At 46.3% G+C, this 12333-nt stretch overlaps 1 protein-coding gene across 1 annotated transcript in view; it reads left to right on the forward strand.

Annotated features, from left to right (window-relative positions):
• ABCC4 (ATP binding cassette subfamily C member 4 (PEL blood group)) overlaps positions 1–12333 on the forward strand; it is a 1378868-nt gene that overhangs the window by 395205 nt on the left and 971330 nt on the right. Inside the window, exon 6 of the mRNA XM_069205134.1 lies at positions 7747–7910. Within this exon, the coding sequence (XP_069061235.1) occupies positions 7747–7910 (164 nt within the window). The remainder of the gene's footprint in view (positions 1–7746; positions 7911–12333) is intronic.

The following is a 12333-nucleotide window of genomic DNA, read 5'->3' on the forward strand; positions in this document are numbered from 1 at the left end:
CCCCTTGTGTCTGCTGTGATGCCCTCAAGCGCCCATCTAACTCAGGGTAGGCCACCGCCAGGATCCAGAACATCAGGAGGGTCATGGTGCGACGGGCACCCCTCCCACGTTGGGAGGCCATTCCCAGCTGAGCCTCCGCCGTCTTCTTGCTCCAGCGGCGAATGTCCTCCCATCTTTTACGGCAGTGGGTGCTCCGCCTGTGGTAGACCCCCAGGGTCCGGACGTCCTTGGCGATGGCACGCCAAATATCCTTCTTCTGGTGGGCGCTGACCTAAATGAAATGTACAGGGGAAGAAGAGAAGTCATTAGTAACTACACCGTCGAAGTGAGTGGCCCACATCCCTACCCTTGCCATGTGGCACATGCATTCACAGTCCTTCATGCACGCAGAACTGTGCCCCCTTCATTCTTACAACCAGCCCTCTCCACTCAGGCATAGCCCATACAACGTGCTCCCTGTGTACTTACCTGTTGGTCTGGAGGACCGTAGAGTAGCGTGTACTGGGGGAGGACCCCGTCCATGAGCTTTTCCAACTCCTGTGCAGTGAAGGCAGGGGCCATTTCCCCTGACGAACGAGCCATTGTCTCTTCCAGACCGAGGTCACAGCAGCACTTGCAGTGTAGGTCCTCTCCTGTCGAAGATCAGGTATCGAGTGATTGAACAGATAGAAAATGGCAGTAACGTCCGCGGCGGTGACGTCCGTGGCGGTGCGTACCATCACCCCCGGCGCACTTCGTCATTGGCTCCTGGGACCCATAGGGTCCAATGTTAACCAATGCAGCATTGTGCCGCGGTCTTCGACCGCCTACTGCGACGGTGTACAACGCCAGCGCAGTTACCTCACATCCCGTTGTCCCAGTTTAGAGGTCAGGCAGCCGCCATTTCAGGGGCCCACATGGGTTCATTTTTAAGTGCGTCACCCATACCTAGGCCTAGACTCAACACACATACAGGCAACTTTTTGGATTATGATTCGTGTTCTGTGTAGACTGTGGGTACATACCTCTGAGTTGTTTGACTCTGTGTTCGCTGTTGTCCTTCCTAGGCACCGTCCGCTGGGACATGTGAGGAGATGGCGGAATCCTCCGGTGTACCGACCGCTGGTGGACCTGTTGACAATGGAGGAGCAACATTTAATCATCACCTACAGGTTTGACCGTGCCACAATCCAGGAACTGTGTGCCCAGTTGGAGCCTGACCTGATGTCAGCAATCCGCCATCCCACAGGAATCCCCCCTCAAGTGCAGGTGCTATCAGTGCTCCATTTCCTTGCAAGTGGGTCATTTCAAACAACAGTGGCCATGTGATCAGGGATGTCCCAGCCTATGTTTTCCAACGTGTTGTCCAGTGTTGTCTGCCCTGCTGAAACACATGCAGAGCTACATCGTTTTCCCTCAGGTGGATGATTTGCCTACAGTGAAAGGTGACTTCTATGCCCTTGGACATATCCCCAACATCATAGGTGCCATTGATGGGACCCATGTAGCTCTGGTCCCCCCCACAGGAGTGAACATGTGTACAGGAACCAGAACAGTTATCATTCCATGAATGTACACATGGTATGTTTGGCAGACCAGTACATCTCCCAGGTAAATGCTATGTTCCCTGGCTGAGTGCATGACGCCTACATCCTGCGGAATAGCAGCATCCCTTATGTGATGGGTCAACTCCAGAGGAACTGGGTGTGGCTATTAGGGGACTCTGGTTACCCCAACCTGTCATGGCTACTTACCCCAGTGAGGAATCCCAGGACCAGGGCAGAGGAACGCTACAATGAAGCCCATGGGCGGACTAGGAGGGTGATCGAACGCACCTTCGGCCTCCTGAAGGCCAGGTTCAGGTGCCTCCATATGAGAGGTGGTTCCCTATTCTACTCACCAAGGAAGGTGTGCCAGATCATCGTGGCCAGCTATATGCTTCACAATTTGGCTTTGCGACGACAGGTTCCTTTTCTGCAGGAGGATGGTCCAGATGACGGTGTTGTGGCAGCTGTGGAGCCTGTGGACAGTGATGAGGAGGAAGCAGAGGAAGAAGACATTGACAACAGGGACTCAGTTATCCAGCAGTATTTCCAGTGACACACAGGTGAGAATACATTCCTGCCTACTACAAGTACTTTAACACTTCTACCTCTATCCTGTCTGTCGATTTCAACCAGTATATGGTAACTGAGTTGTACATTTCCATTACGGCTTCACAGGGGTGGTTTCCAATGTGTCATCTGCTTAGATTCCTCATGGACTTGAGATGTGTGACATAGGTATGTTGACATTACATTTGAGAACGCATTTTGTCACTGTCATTGCTAATACACATTTTCAAAATCACCTACTGACTCCAGGTTGTTTTGTGCTTCAAGGGTGTTTATTGCAGTGCTAAATATTGGAGGGGGGTTGTAAAATGGTGAGGGGTGATGGTGGAGGAATGTCCATGGCAGGGTCCAGTCTATTAGTCTCACAGGTGCATTGCCCATATGGGCATAGGAAGTGGAGCTGGGGCAGTTCCAATATGGACAGGGTTACAAAGTGGGACAGTAGGATGACAATCAAGGTGGTCTTATTTCTTGGCGGGGGTCTTGGCATTGTGCTCTGTCTTGTTCCTGGTTCTCAGGGACTGCTTGCGGGGTGGTTCTCCGTCTGCAGGGGGGGTTGCTGGTGTGGTGGTCCTGTGGCGGTGCCTCCTGTCAGCTAGCGCCGGCGGAGGTGGTGGGCAGTTCATCGTCCAGGCTAGTGTCAGAGGCCCTTTGGAGTGCCACAGTGTCCCTCCTGGTGTTCAGTATCTCCTTCAGCACCCCTACGATGGTGCCCAGGGTGGTGCTGATGGTTCTGAGTTCCTCCCTGAAGCCCAAATACTGTTCCTCCTGCAGGCGCTGGGTCTCCTGAAACTTGGCCAGTACCGTTGCCATCGTCTCCTGGGAATGGTGGTAGGCTCCCATGATGTTGGAGAGGGCCTCGTGGAGAGTGGGTTCCCTAGGCCTGTCTGCCCCCTCTCGCACGGCAGCCCTCCCAGTTCCCCTGTGTTCCTGTGCCTCCGTCCCCTGGACCGTGTGCCCACTGCCACTGCCCCCAGGTCCCTGTTGTTGGGGTGGTGGGTTATCCTGGGTTACCTGTAGTGGTGGACACACAGCTCATTGACGTGTCCTGGGGACGGATGTATGGGCCCGCTGGTTGGGTGCTGTGCTGGTGTTACCAGAGGGTGGAAGGTCTGTGGTGGGCTGTGCCTGTGTCAGGGGAACCGACTGTCCTGAGGCCCACGATGGTCCGGGCTGGTCATCTAGATCCAGGTGGACAGAGCTGCTGTCATCACTGTGGGCCTCTTCTGTGGGTGGGGTGGAGATGTCTGGACCCTCCTGTCTGGTGACATTGGGTAGTGGTCCTGCAGGGGTGTAAAGGCATGATTATTGCATCTGTGTGTTTCATGGTGTGCAATGGGTGGGTGACCGTGTACCCCAGTGCTAGCATTCCTGTGTGTGGGCTTGTGTGATGATGGTTGAGGGGGGTGTCATGGGTATGTGCAGTGGGCATGCTTTAGTGATGGGTGTCCATGCTTTGTTTTTGCATGCAGGGCTTGGTGTTGGGATGTGTGGTTTGTGATATTGGTACATTTGTGAGGAGTTAGAGTGATAGGGGAGGGGGCGAGGGTGGGGGTCTGTGATAGCATGCAGGTAGGGTGGGGGATAGGATAGTTAAGATTTGACTTACCAGAGTCCATTCCTCCACCGACTCCTGTGAGGCCCTCAGGATGCAGAATCGCCAAGACCTGCTCCTCCCATGTTGTTAGTTGTGGGGCAGGAGGTGGGGGTCCACCGCCAGTCCGCTGTACCGCGATGTTGTGTCTGGAGACTACAGAACACACCTTCCCCCGTAGGTCGTTCCACCTCTTCCTGATGTCGTCCGGATTTCTTGGGTGCTGTCCTACTGCGTTGACCCTGTCGACTATTCTTTGCTATAGCTCCATCTTCCTAGCTATGGAGGTGTGCTGCACCTGTGAGCCAAATAGCGGTGGCTCTACCCGAACGATTTTCTCCACCATGACCCTGAGCTCCTCCTCAGAGAGCCTGGGGTGTCTTTGCCGTGCCATGGGGTGGTGTAGGTGATGTGTGGGGTGGTGTATGTGGTGATAAGTGTGGTGATATGTAGTGGTGTGTGGTGTTTTGTGCGTGGAAGTTGTGTGGGTGATGGTGTTGAGTGTCTGTGGCTGCTAGTTTGTGGATGGTGGTGTCTCTCTCTGTGCTTCGTTCTCAATTGTTGTCGTAGGGGTTTGTGGGTGATGTGGGTGTGTGTTTTATATAGTATTGAGTGTGTGGTGTGTGCATGTGTCTCAGGTGTGTGAATTTTGAATTGTCCAATGTGGTGGTGTTTTGGAGATGTGTGTGTATTTTGAGCACGGCGGTGTGTACCGCCAATGGAATACCGCAGTTGAAAGACCGCCGCGTGGATTCGTGGGTCGTGATAGCATGGGCGTATTTCTGTTGGCGTGACGGTGGAGGTTTTGTTTTCACCAGTTTATCACTGACCTTTGGTGTGGCGGACTTGTGTGGGTGTCTGAATTTTGTTGGATTTCGGGATGTGGGTCATAATAGCTGTGGCGGATTTCCGCAGCCACGGCGGTGTGTTGGCGGTCTTCTGCACGGCAGTTTTTACCGCCAATGTTGTAATGACCCCCAAAGTGTTGCATTTACAAATTTTTGGATAAATAAAGAAATGTAGCTGTGCTAACAATTTTTTTTTAAATGTGGTTTATGAACAACATAAACATTTGTAAAAGGATTTGGAGCCTCAAAACTATCAGAAATGTATAGGTTATAAACACAGTACAAATGCCTGGTATCCTGACAAATGTACATGTAATAAATTGTTGTAGAGATTACAAAGATGAGTGAACATATGTGAACAAATGTGTGCAGCCATTTAAATATAATAAAAGGCTAAATAAATTAATGAAAGTATGTGATAAAGAAAGAAATGTAGAAATGTGTGCAGCCACAAAAAGAATGTGTTAAATGCATCTGTAAAAGTATGCAAACATTAGTTTAAAGCAGTTCCATCCCGATACAGTAAACAGTGCATGCAACCAGGGAAATGCCCAGTGTAATATTAAAAGGGTTGGTTGAAGAAAGAAATGTAGCTATGAAATAAACTTGTTTGGTTACAGATAAAAGTATAAAGTGTGCCACGAAGCTTGAAATGCGTGCTGAAAGAAAGCCAAGCACCACAGAGTGTGTAGGGCAAAGAAATAAATGTATACAAGTGTGTAAATATTAACATTTGATAAAATGTGGGTTATAAATACACAAAGTTGAGTTAAAAGGAGTTTTGAACCCAAAATAGTCAGAACATATACACGTTTAAAGCACAGCACATATGCCTGCTGACAGGAGAAGCTTATGTGTAACAAATTGTGAAATAAAAAGATGCTCCTTTTTTCCCCTTAGAAAGAATATGAAGCACTCTTGCAAGTGTTAGAATGTGGCCACCTTTTTCCTGTGAAGAAATGTGATTTTGTTGTTTCAGTAGTTAAAACTGTCTCAACAGTGAATGGGTTGTAAAACATATTGTTGTCCCCCCTTCAATGAGAAACTAAAATATTTGTACGAGTGTTAGAATGTGGGTGACTTTTTCCTGTAAAGAGATGTTATCGTCTTGTTTTCAAGTTACAAAGATCTCAACATATACTGGTCTGTAAACAGTGTGAAGTCGTGTTAATTAAAATATGTTAAAGTACAGGCCACCTTAATGACTGGCTAAAAGTTTTAATAGAAGAAGCTATGCGATCAGTTTGACAGCATGATTTGAATTTGTGTAATTACAAATTGATGCTTTAACTAATTGTAGATGAAAGAAAGAAATATTAACATGCGTGTCGAAAATGCTATTTCATAAAATGTGAATTATTAACAACATAAATATTTTTTCAAAGAATCATAGCTCCAAAACAGTTTAAAAGCATATACCTTAGAAGCACAATACAAATGTGTGCTATCAGAACAAGCTTCCATATAATACATTGTTGGACAAACTACAAAAATGAACAAAAGTATGCAAGTGTCAAATAAACAAACAAATATAGCTGTGCATGCTGCCAGAAGAATTATTTTTTCAAATGCAAGGACAAAAGTACACAAATCTTAATTAAAAGGAACGAAGAAATGCACAGACAGAGAAATTTAATTAAAGGTCCGAAAAACTATTAAAAGTCTTGTAGAAATAAATAAATGTAGATGGGAGTGCTGCCTTGAAAAGATGTGTTGAAATGCATAGGTTGATGTATGGATATATTAGTTACAAGGAGTCCATTGCCAACATGTGAATAAATGCTGCAGACAGGGAACGTTCTTTAAAGAAATGCCTGGCAACCCAAATAATAAAATTATCGGATAAACAAAGAAATGTAGACAAGAGTACTGCCACAAAAATATGTGTTGAAATACATCGGCTTAAGTACGTAAACAATAGTTACAAGTAGTTAGTTGCCAACACGCAAACAAATGCGTGCAGAAAGGGAAAGCTAATTAAAGACAGGCCCAATGAAAGAATCCGAGTGTCATATATACAATAAAATATAGCAGAATAATTTTTTACAAGGAGAATGTTGCCAACCGTGAACAAATGCGTGCTGACAGGGAAAGTTAAGTAAAGAAATGCATGCATACTGAAAAAAATAAAAGTATCGTATAAACAAGTGTAGACAAGAGTGCTGCCACAAAAAGATGCATTGAAATGCATCAGCTAAAGTACGGAAACATTAGTTACAAGGAGTCTGTTGCCAACTCATGAACAAATGCATGCAGACAGGAAAAGGAGTTCATTACCAACACGTGCAGAGAGGGAAAGTTAATTAAAGAAATACATGCAGATAAACTAAGAAATGTAGACGAGTTCCACCAAAGCGAATATAAACAGAACTTGGGCCCCGGAAAACACTGATAAGTTCAAATACATGAGAAACAAGCATTGGCGAATCCAAGAAATATGCTACAACCAATAGAAACGGAGGAAAAATAGGTGGCAAGCACAGGAACCAATGAAAAGCAAGGGCAGGATGTAAGCCTCTTTTAAGATTTACATTGAATACAGTAGATTTCACAAGCACAGCACAAGCGCTGTGCAGTCGAAACCTAAAAAGAGGCAGAAACCCCGTCCACCATATTTAGAGTGCCATTAACAGCAATGAACTCTAGGTATGGCGAACAGGGCATTTGCTTCTTTTTGGCAGATGTTCTTCGTCCGCCAACTCTAAATGAGGCCCTAAGCCATGCACAAAGTGCTTAATAGAGTCAAAGCCACTTAAGAAACCAAAGGCGAGCAGGACAAATAGCTCCGGGATGAAAGTGAAGTGGATGGTGTGTGGTAATTGGGGTTATAAGTGAAACTGAAAACTTGCAAGATTTAGGAATGGATGGGTACTAGAGGCACATACCTAAGAGAGATGATGGGATAGATTCTCCATGGTGGTTGAGTCTTACTATAGCCAAAGGCTTTGCCCCTCGCCTTTGTGAAAATGCTTGCAATGTGGATATCGGAGAACTGAGCCTCACCCCCGATTGCAGATTATTATCAGCAACAAGCCTCCTTGTTTTTTGCCTAATCTTTTTTGCTAGCCTGCAGACAATGAAAGTTAATGATAGATCGGACTAGGTATTTCGGAGAAAATCCTAATGATGGTAGCTCCTTAATCCTTTTTTGCTTGTTTATTAAAAGTATTACAGTGACAAAGTCATGCTTAATTAATGCTATCTTTTACAGGTGACAATTTTCTTGCACTTTCTATGGGCCGGACCGCTGCAGGCTATTGCAGTGACGGCGTTGTTATGGATGGAAATTGGCCCTTCGTGCCTTGCAGGAATGGGTGTTTTGATTATTCTCATGCCTTTACAAACTTGGCTCGGCAAGTTGTTTACATCACTAAGGTAAAATATATTTGTTATCTGAATTTTAAGAAACACCTGTGAGCATCTGTTTAATTAACTTGAATTAAGTTTAGCAGAGCTTTGCAAGTGTGTATTAAATGTTTGGCTTATACTTTGACCCAAAGAAATACAAGATGCATGGCAACAAATTGGGAACATGAAATAGCTGAGAGGTAGTATGAAGCCAAGGGGATCACAGGACATTAAGAGTGACTAAGCGAGTAAGTCTCCTGTACATGGAGTCTACTGCAACCGGATCTCTACGGGTAAGGAAATTTCCAACTCATTTTCTGTTGGCCGGGGCACAAAGCAGGAGTGCCTGCTATCCCCCCTGGTTTTTAATTGGTCATGGAGCTCCTTGCAGGCCTCTTCAGGAGCAGAGGCATGGACTGGGGGATACTGAATGGTGATACTTGGGACATCATCTCCCTATATGCAGATGATGTTCTCCTTTATCTGTGCGACCCACAGCAGTCTGTACCACCCGGGATATAAGTGCTGGAGGGATTTGTAGAAGTTTCTGGTCTGTAAATTGACTCATCCAAGGCATGCTTGTTTCCTGTAAGGAAGTTGGCTGATGCTGAACGAGCAAGTGTGATAGATGGCAGCCTAGAGTGGAGATTTGATACATTTAAATATTTGGGAATCCAAGTATACCATACTGATGATGCAATAATTCAGGGGAACCTCACTAATGTGGTGACTAGCACCAGTCGGCTGCTGTACCACTTTTCATCCTTACCAGTACTACTGTCTGGGACATTCTTTAGGGAACTGGAGAGTGTGCGGATGGGTCTGATGTCGGGAACTGGCAGAAAGCGAGTGCCACTGCATAAGTTAAACAACCCACTAGACAATGGCAGGTTGGGGTCACAGAGCTATGAGTTGTACTATGCAGTGGCCCAATTACAGTGGGCCATGAAGTGGCAGGCAGAAGGGCCCCAATCCCGAGAAGATGGTCATAGAACATGGGTTACACAGTGGTCAGCTATTGGAGTTGGTGACGGGGCTGCACACCAGGGACTCTTCAATGAATAGACTGGCGATGATGGTGAAACACTGTTGGCACAAGTGCGTGCTCTTGTGGACATCTACAGCACCGTATTCTCCATGTTTGCCGCTGTTGGTGCTGCTAACCTTCCACGCAATAACCCTCCATCACCACACACAGCACTGGTCAGATTGCGGCGGACCACTGTGGGAGACATGCATACACATCTTGCTCACATTTCAGGAGGTGGCTGATACCTAAAGTGTGGCTTCAGACCACTTCCTGACATAAAATGCGTTGCACACTCTATTGGCAAGCATGGAAATGGGATCAGGTTGAACTGCATCCCTCAGACACTCTTAGACTTTATCTAGGTCATGGGGGAGGCATAAGAGCAGTCACCCTATTGTACAACGCATTGCTGGGATACAGATCTAATGAGCACTCCGCCATACGAAATAAATGGAACACACTTACAGGGTGAGAGCTGCCAGACAAGCAGTGGGAATCCATGCTAGAGCAGGTCAAGATGGTGTCCAGAAACCTGAGACTTAATTACTCACACTTTAACAATGTGCAACAAGTATACCTAATCCCAGCCCAAATCAGTAACATGTACCCGGAAACCATGCCATATGCCTTCTGTGGGATTCTCAGGAAGCTGACTTTCAGCATATGGCCTGGGCCTGCCCAGAGATTGCCCATTATGGGAGGCTATAGTGGCGGTCATGACTGAGCTCATGGGAGTCCACTTGTAAGGGCTCCAGCACAGTGCTTGCTGGGGCTAGTACCAAGCACACAGAGAACTAAATATGTAGCACGATTTGTATCCTTGGCTTATATCTTGTGTTAGAAATTGGGTTTCTGGTTGGCAGAGTTATGCACTCTGTCCATACAGGAACCACAATCCTAGTCAGGATAAGGCAGATAAATGCCATAAATTAACCTGTACTCACCCTCTGGTAGCTTGGTGCTGACCAGTCAGGCGTAACTTAAGAGGCAATGTTTAAAGTATTTGTTTAACACTTCAAACAGTAAAACAGTCAAAACACCACACAAAACGACACCACACCTGGTTAGAAGAATTGAGCTCAATTATATACACAAAACAAGACCATAGCATAGAAGGGGTGGTCCGTGGGTACGAAGAGTCAGCGTGGTGTTACGGACGGGCGAGTTGGAACCTCCCAGTCATGATCGGTGATACTTGCTGTGCAAAGAGACAAATGTTTGGAGGCTGGTGCTGATTCTTAAGGCGAGCAGCACGGTTCTAGGGCAAGCTGGCACGCTTACAGCCGCTAAGAGTCCATAAGCTTGATTCCAGGAGCCAAAAAACACTTCCTAGGGCCCAGAACTAGAGAAGGGCCTCTTTGAGGTCAAGAGCTGGTTAAAGATGAGTCCAGGAGCTATAACAAGTGAGTTGGAAGTCTTTTGTGTCCCTGAAACATCAGGAAACAGGAGGCAAGTGAGCAAACCATTGGAGTCACTTTGGTTCTGGGATACAGAGATGCAGGTCTAGTCCTTCTCACTCCGAGCCAGGAGGGTAGTAGGCAGTATGTCAGTTCAGCAAAGCAGGAGTCTAGTACAGTAGCAGCTCAGTAGAGTGTCAGTATGTGTAGCAGCACAGCAGTCCTTCTTCTTGGCAGAGTATCCACAGGTGCAGAAGTGTACTGAATTGGTGATGTCAGGAGTCCAGTGCTTATACCCAATTGTGCCTTTGAAATAGGGAGACTACTAAGAAAGATTTTGGAAGTGCACATAAGTCCTTCCTTCCTGCCCTGGCTCAATACTCACTACAGGCGGTATGTAGCCCTTTATGTGGGGCTAGACATTGCCCATTCATATGTAAGTGTCAGCCCCTCCCTCCCATCAGCTCTCGTTGTGTGTGGCTGTCTAGAGGTGATGCTTAAGCCCAGCTGTCACCCTACCCAAGATGTGTATTGAAGACAGGCAGAAGGCACTGCATGGCTAAAGTCAGAAAATACCAACTTTCTAAAAAAGGCATTTTCAGAACTGCAATTTAAAATCCGACTTCACCATACATTGTGATTTTAAATTTTGAGTCCAGAGACACCAAACTTGAAAAACGTATCTCTTCCAGGATGTGAATTACACTTATAAGATGTAACAAGGTAATCCCAATGTTATCTAATGGGGAAAGATAGGTCTTGCAGTAGTAAAAAATAAATCATGGTGTTTTTCACTAATAGGGCATGTGAAATGTAAACGTCTATGGCCTGTCTTTTACATACATTGCAGCCTACCCTGTGGTTCATATGGGGCCTACCTTAGGGGTGACATATGTATAAAAGGGGAAGGTTTAGGCCTCGCAATAGGTTTATTTTGCCAGGTTGAAGTGCCAATGTAAAACTGCATACACAGGCTCTGCTATGGCAGGCCTAAAACATTGTTCAAGGGCTACTAAAGTGGGTGGCACAACTAGAGCTGCAACCCACAAGTAGTATTTAAGTTACATGCCCTGGGCACATATAGTGCACTTTATTAGGGACTCACAAGTAAATTAAATATGCCAAATTGGACTATGCCAATGTTACAATGATTCAGGGGAGAGCTTTAGCACTGATTAGCAGTGGAGTGGTAAAGTGCAAAGAGTCCTAAAGCCAGCAAAAACAAAGTCAGAAAATGGAGGGTGGCAGGCAAAATGTTGATGGAAAGTGCACCCTAAGGCTGTCAGGTCTAACATCTTGGCTAAGAAGCAATTCTTATGGAAGGCACCGGTCATTCCTCTGTTGTAACAGTGGTTTCAGGATCGCCGTAAATGGGCAACAGCAGAGAGCGAAGCTTGGGCCAAATTGCCCGCACAGTGTCTTTAGGGGCCACTGGGTGACACATAGGACATTTAACAGCTCTAGCATCTAAAACGGAATACGGACTACCATTGACATGTGGACATGGGCACTTCTGCTTAACCAGATGTTAGCTACACAAGTTGCAGCATAATGGAGTGCCAGCCTATGCACTGTGAAGAGATCACTCTGTCATATCTATGGAGTAGACACTGCCGCAACTAGTGATCCCGTTGGATGCACGGAGTCATGAGATATGCATGTTATGAGATATGCACCTACATAGAGAGGAGCGCTCACATACAAGACACAACAAGACCACACAAAGTTGATCAGTCGCAAAGGGCTTGCCACTGATGAACATACTGGTCGGCAGTAAAGCAGTGCATTTAGCCACCAGGTAACCAAGGCTATCAATCAAATTCTCATGTTTATGGTTAAGTTCATACATCAGGGAGGAGCGGTGGCCTCTTCGTTTTTATGCTCTCATCCTCAGATTAATTTCCTTCTTTCCCAATGTTTCTCTTCTGATGTATGCAGATTGTGTTTGAAGCTTTCTGTCCTGCATCGGCTGCTGTCAAATACATAGCCTGACTGTACAGCAGTTTACCCGTCATTTCGGTAG

This window comes from Pleurodeles waltl, chromosome 8 (assembly GCF_031143425.1).
Source record: "Pleurodeles waltl isolate 20211129_DDA chromosome 8, aPleWal1.hap1.20221129, whole genome shotgun sequence".
Lineage (NCBI taxonomy): Eukaryota > Metazoa > Chordata > Amphibia > Caudata > Salamandridae > Pleurodeles > Pleurodeles waltl.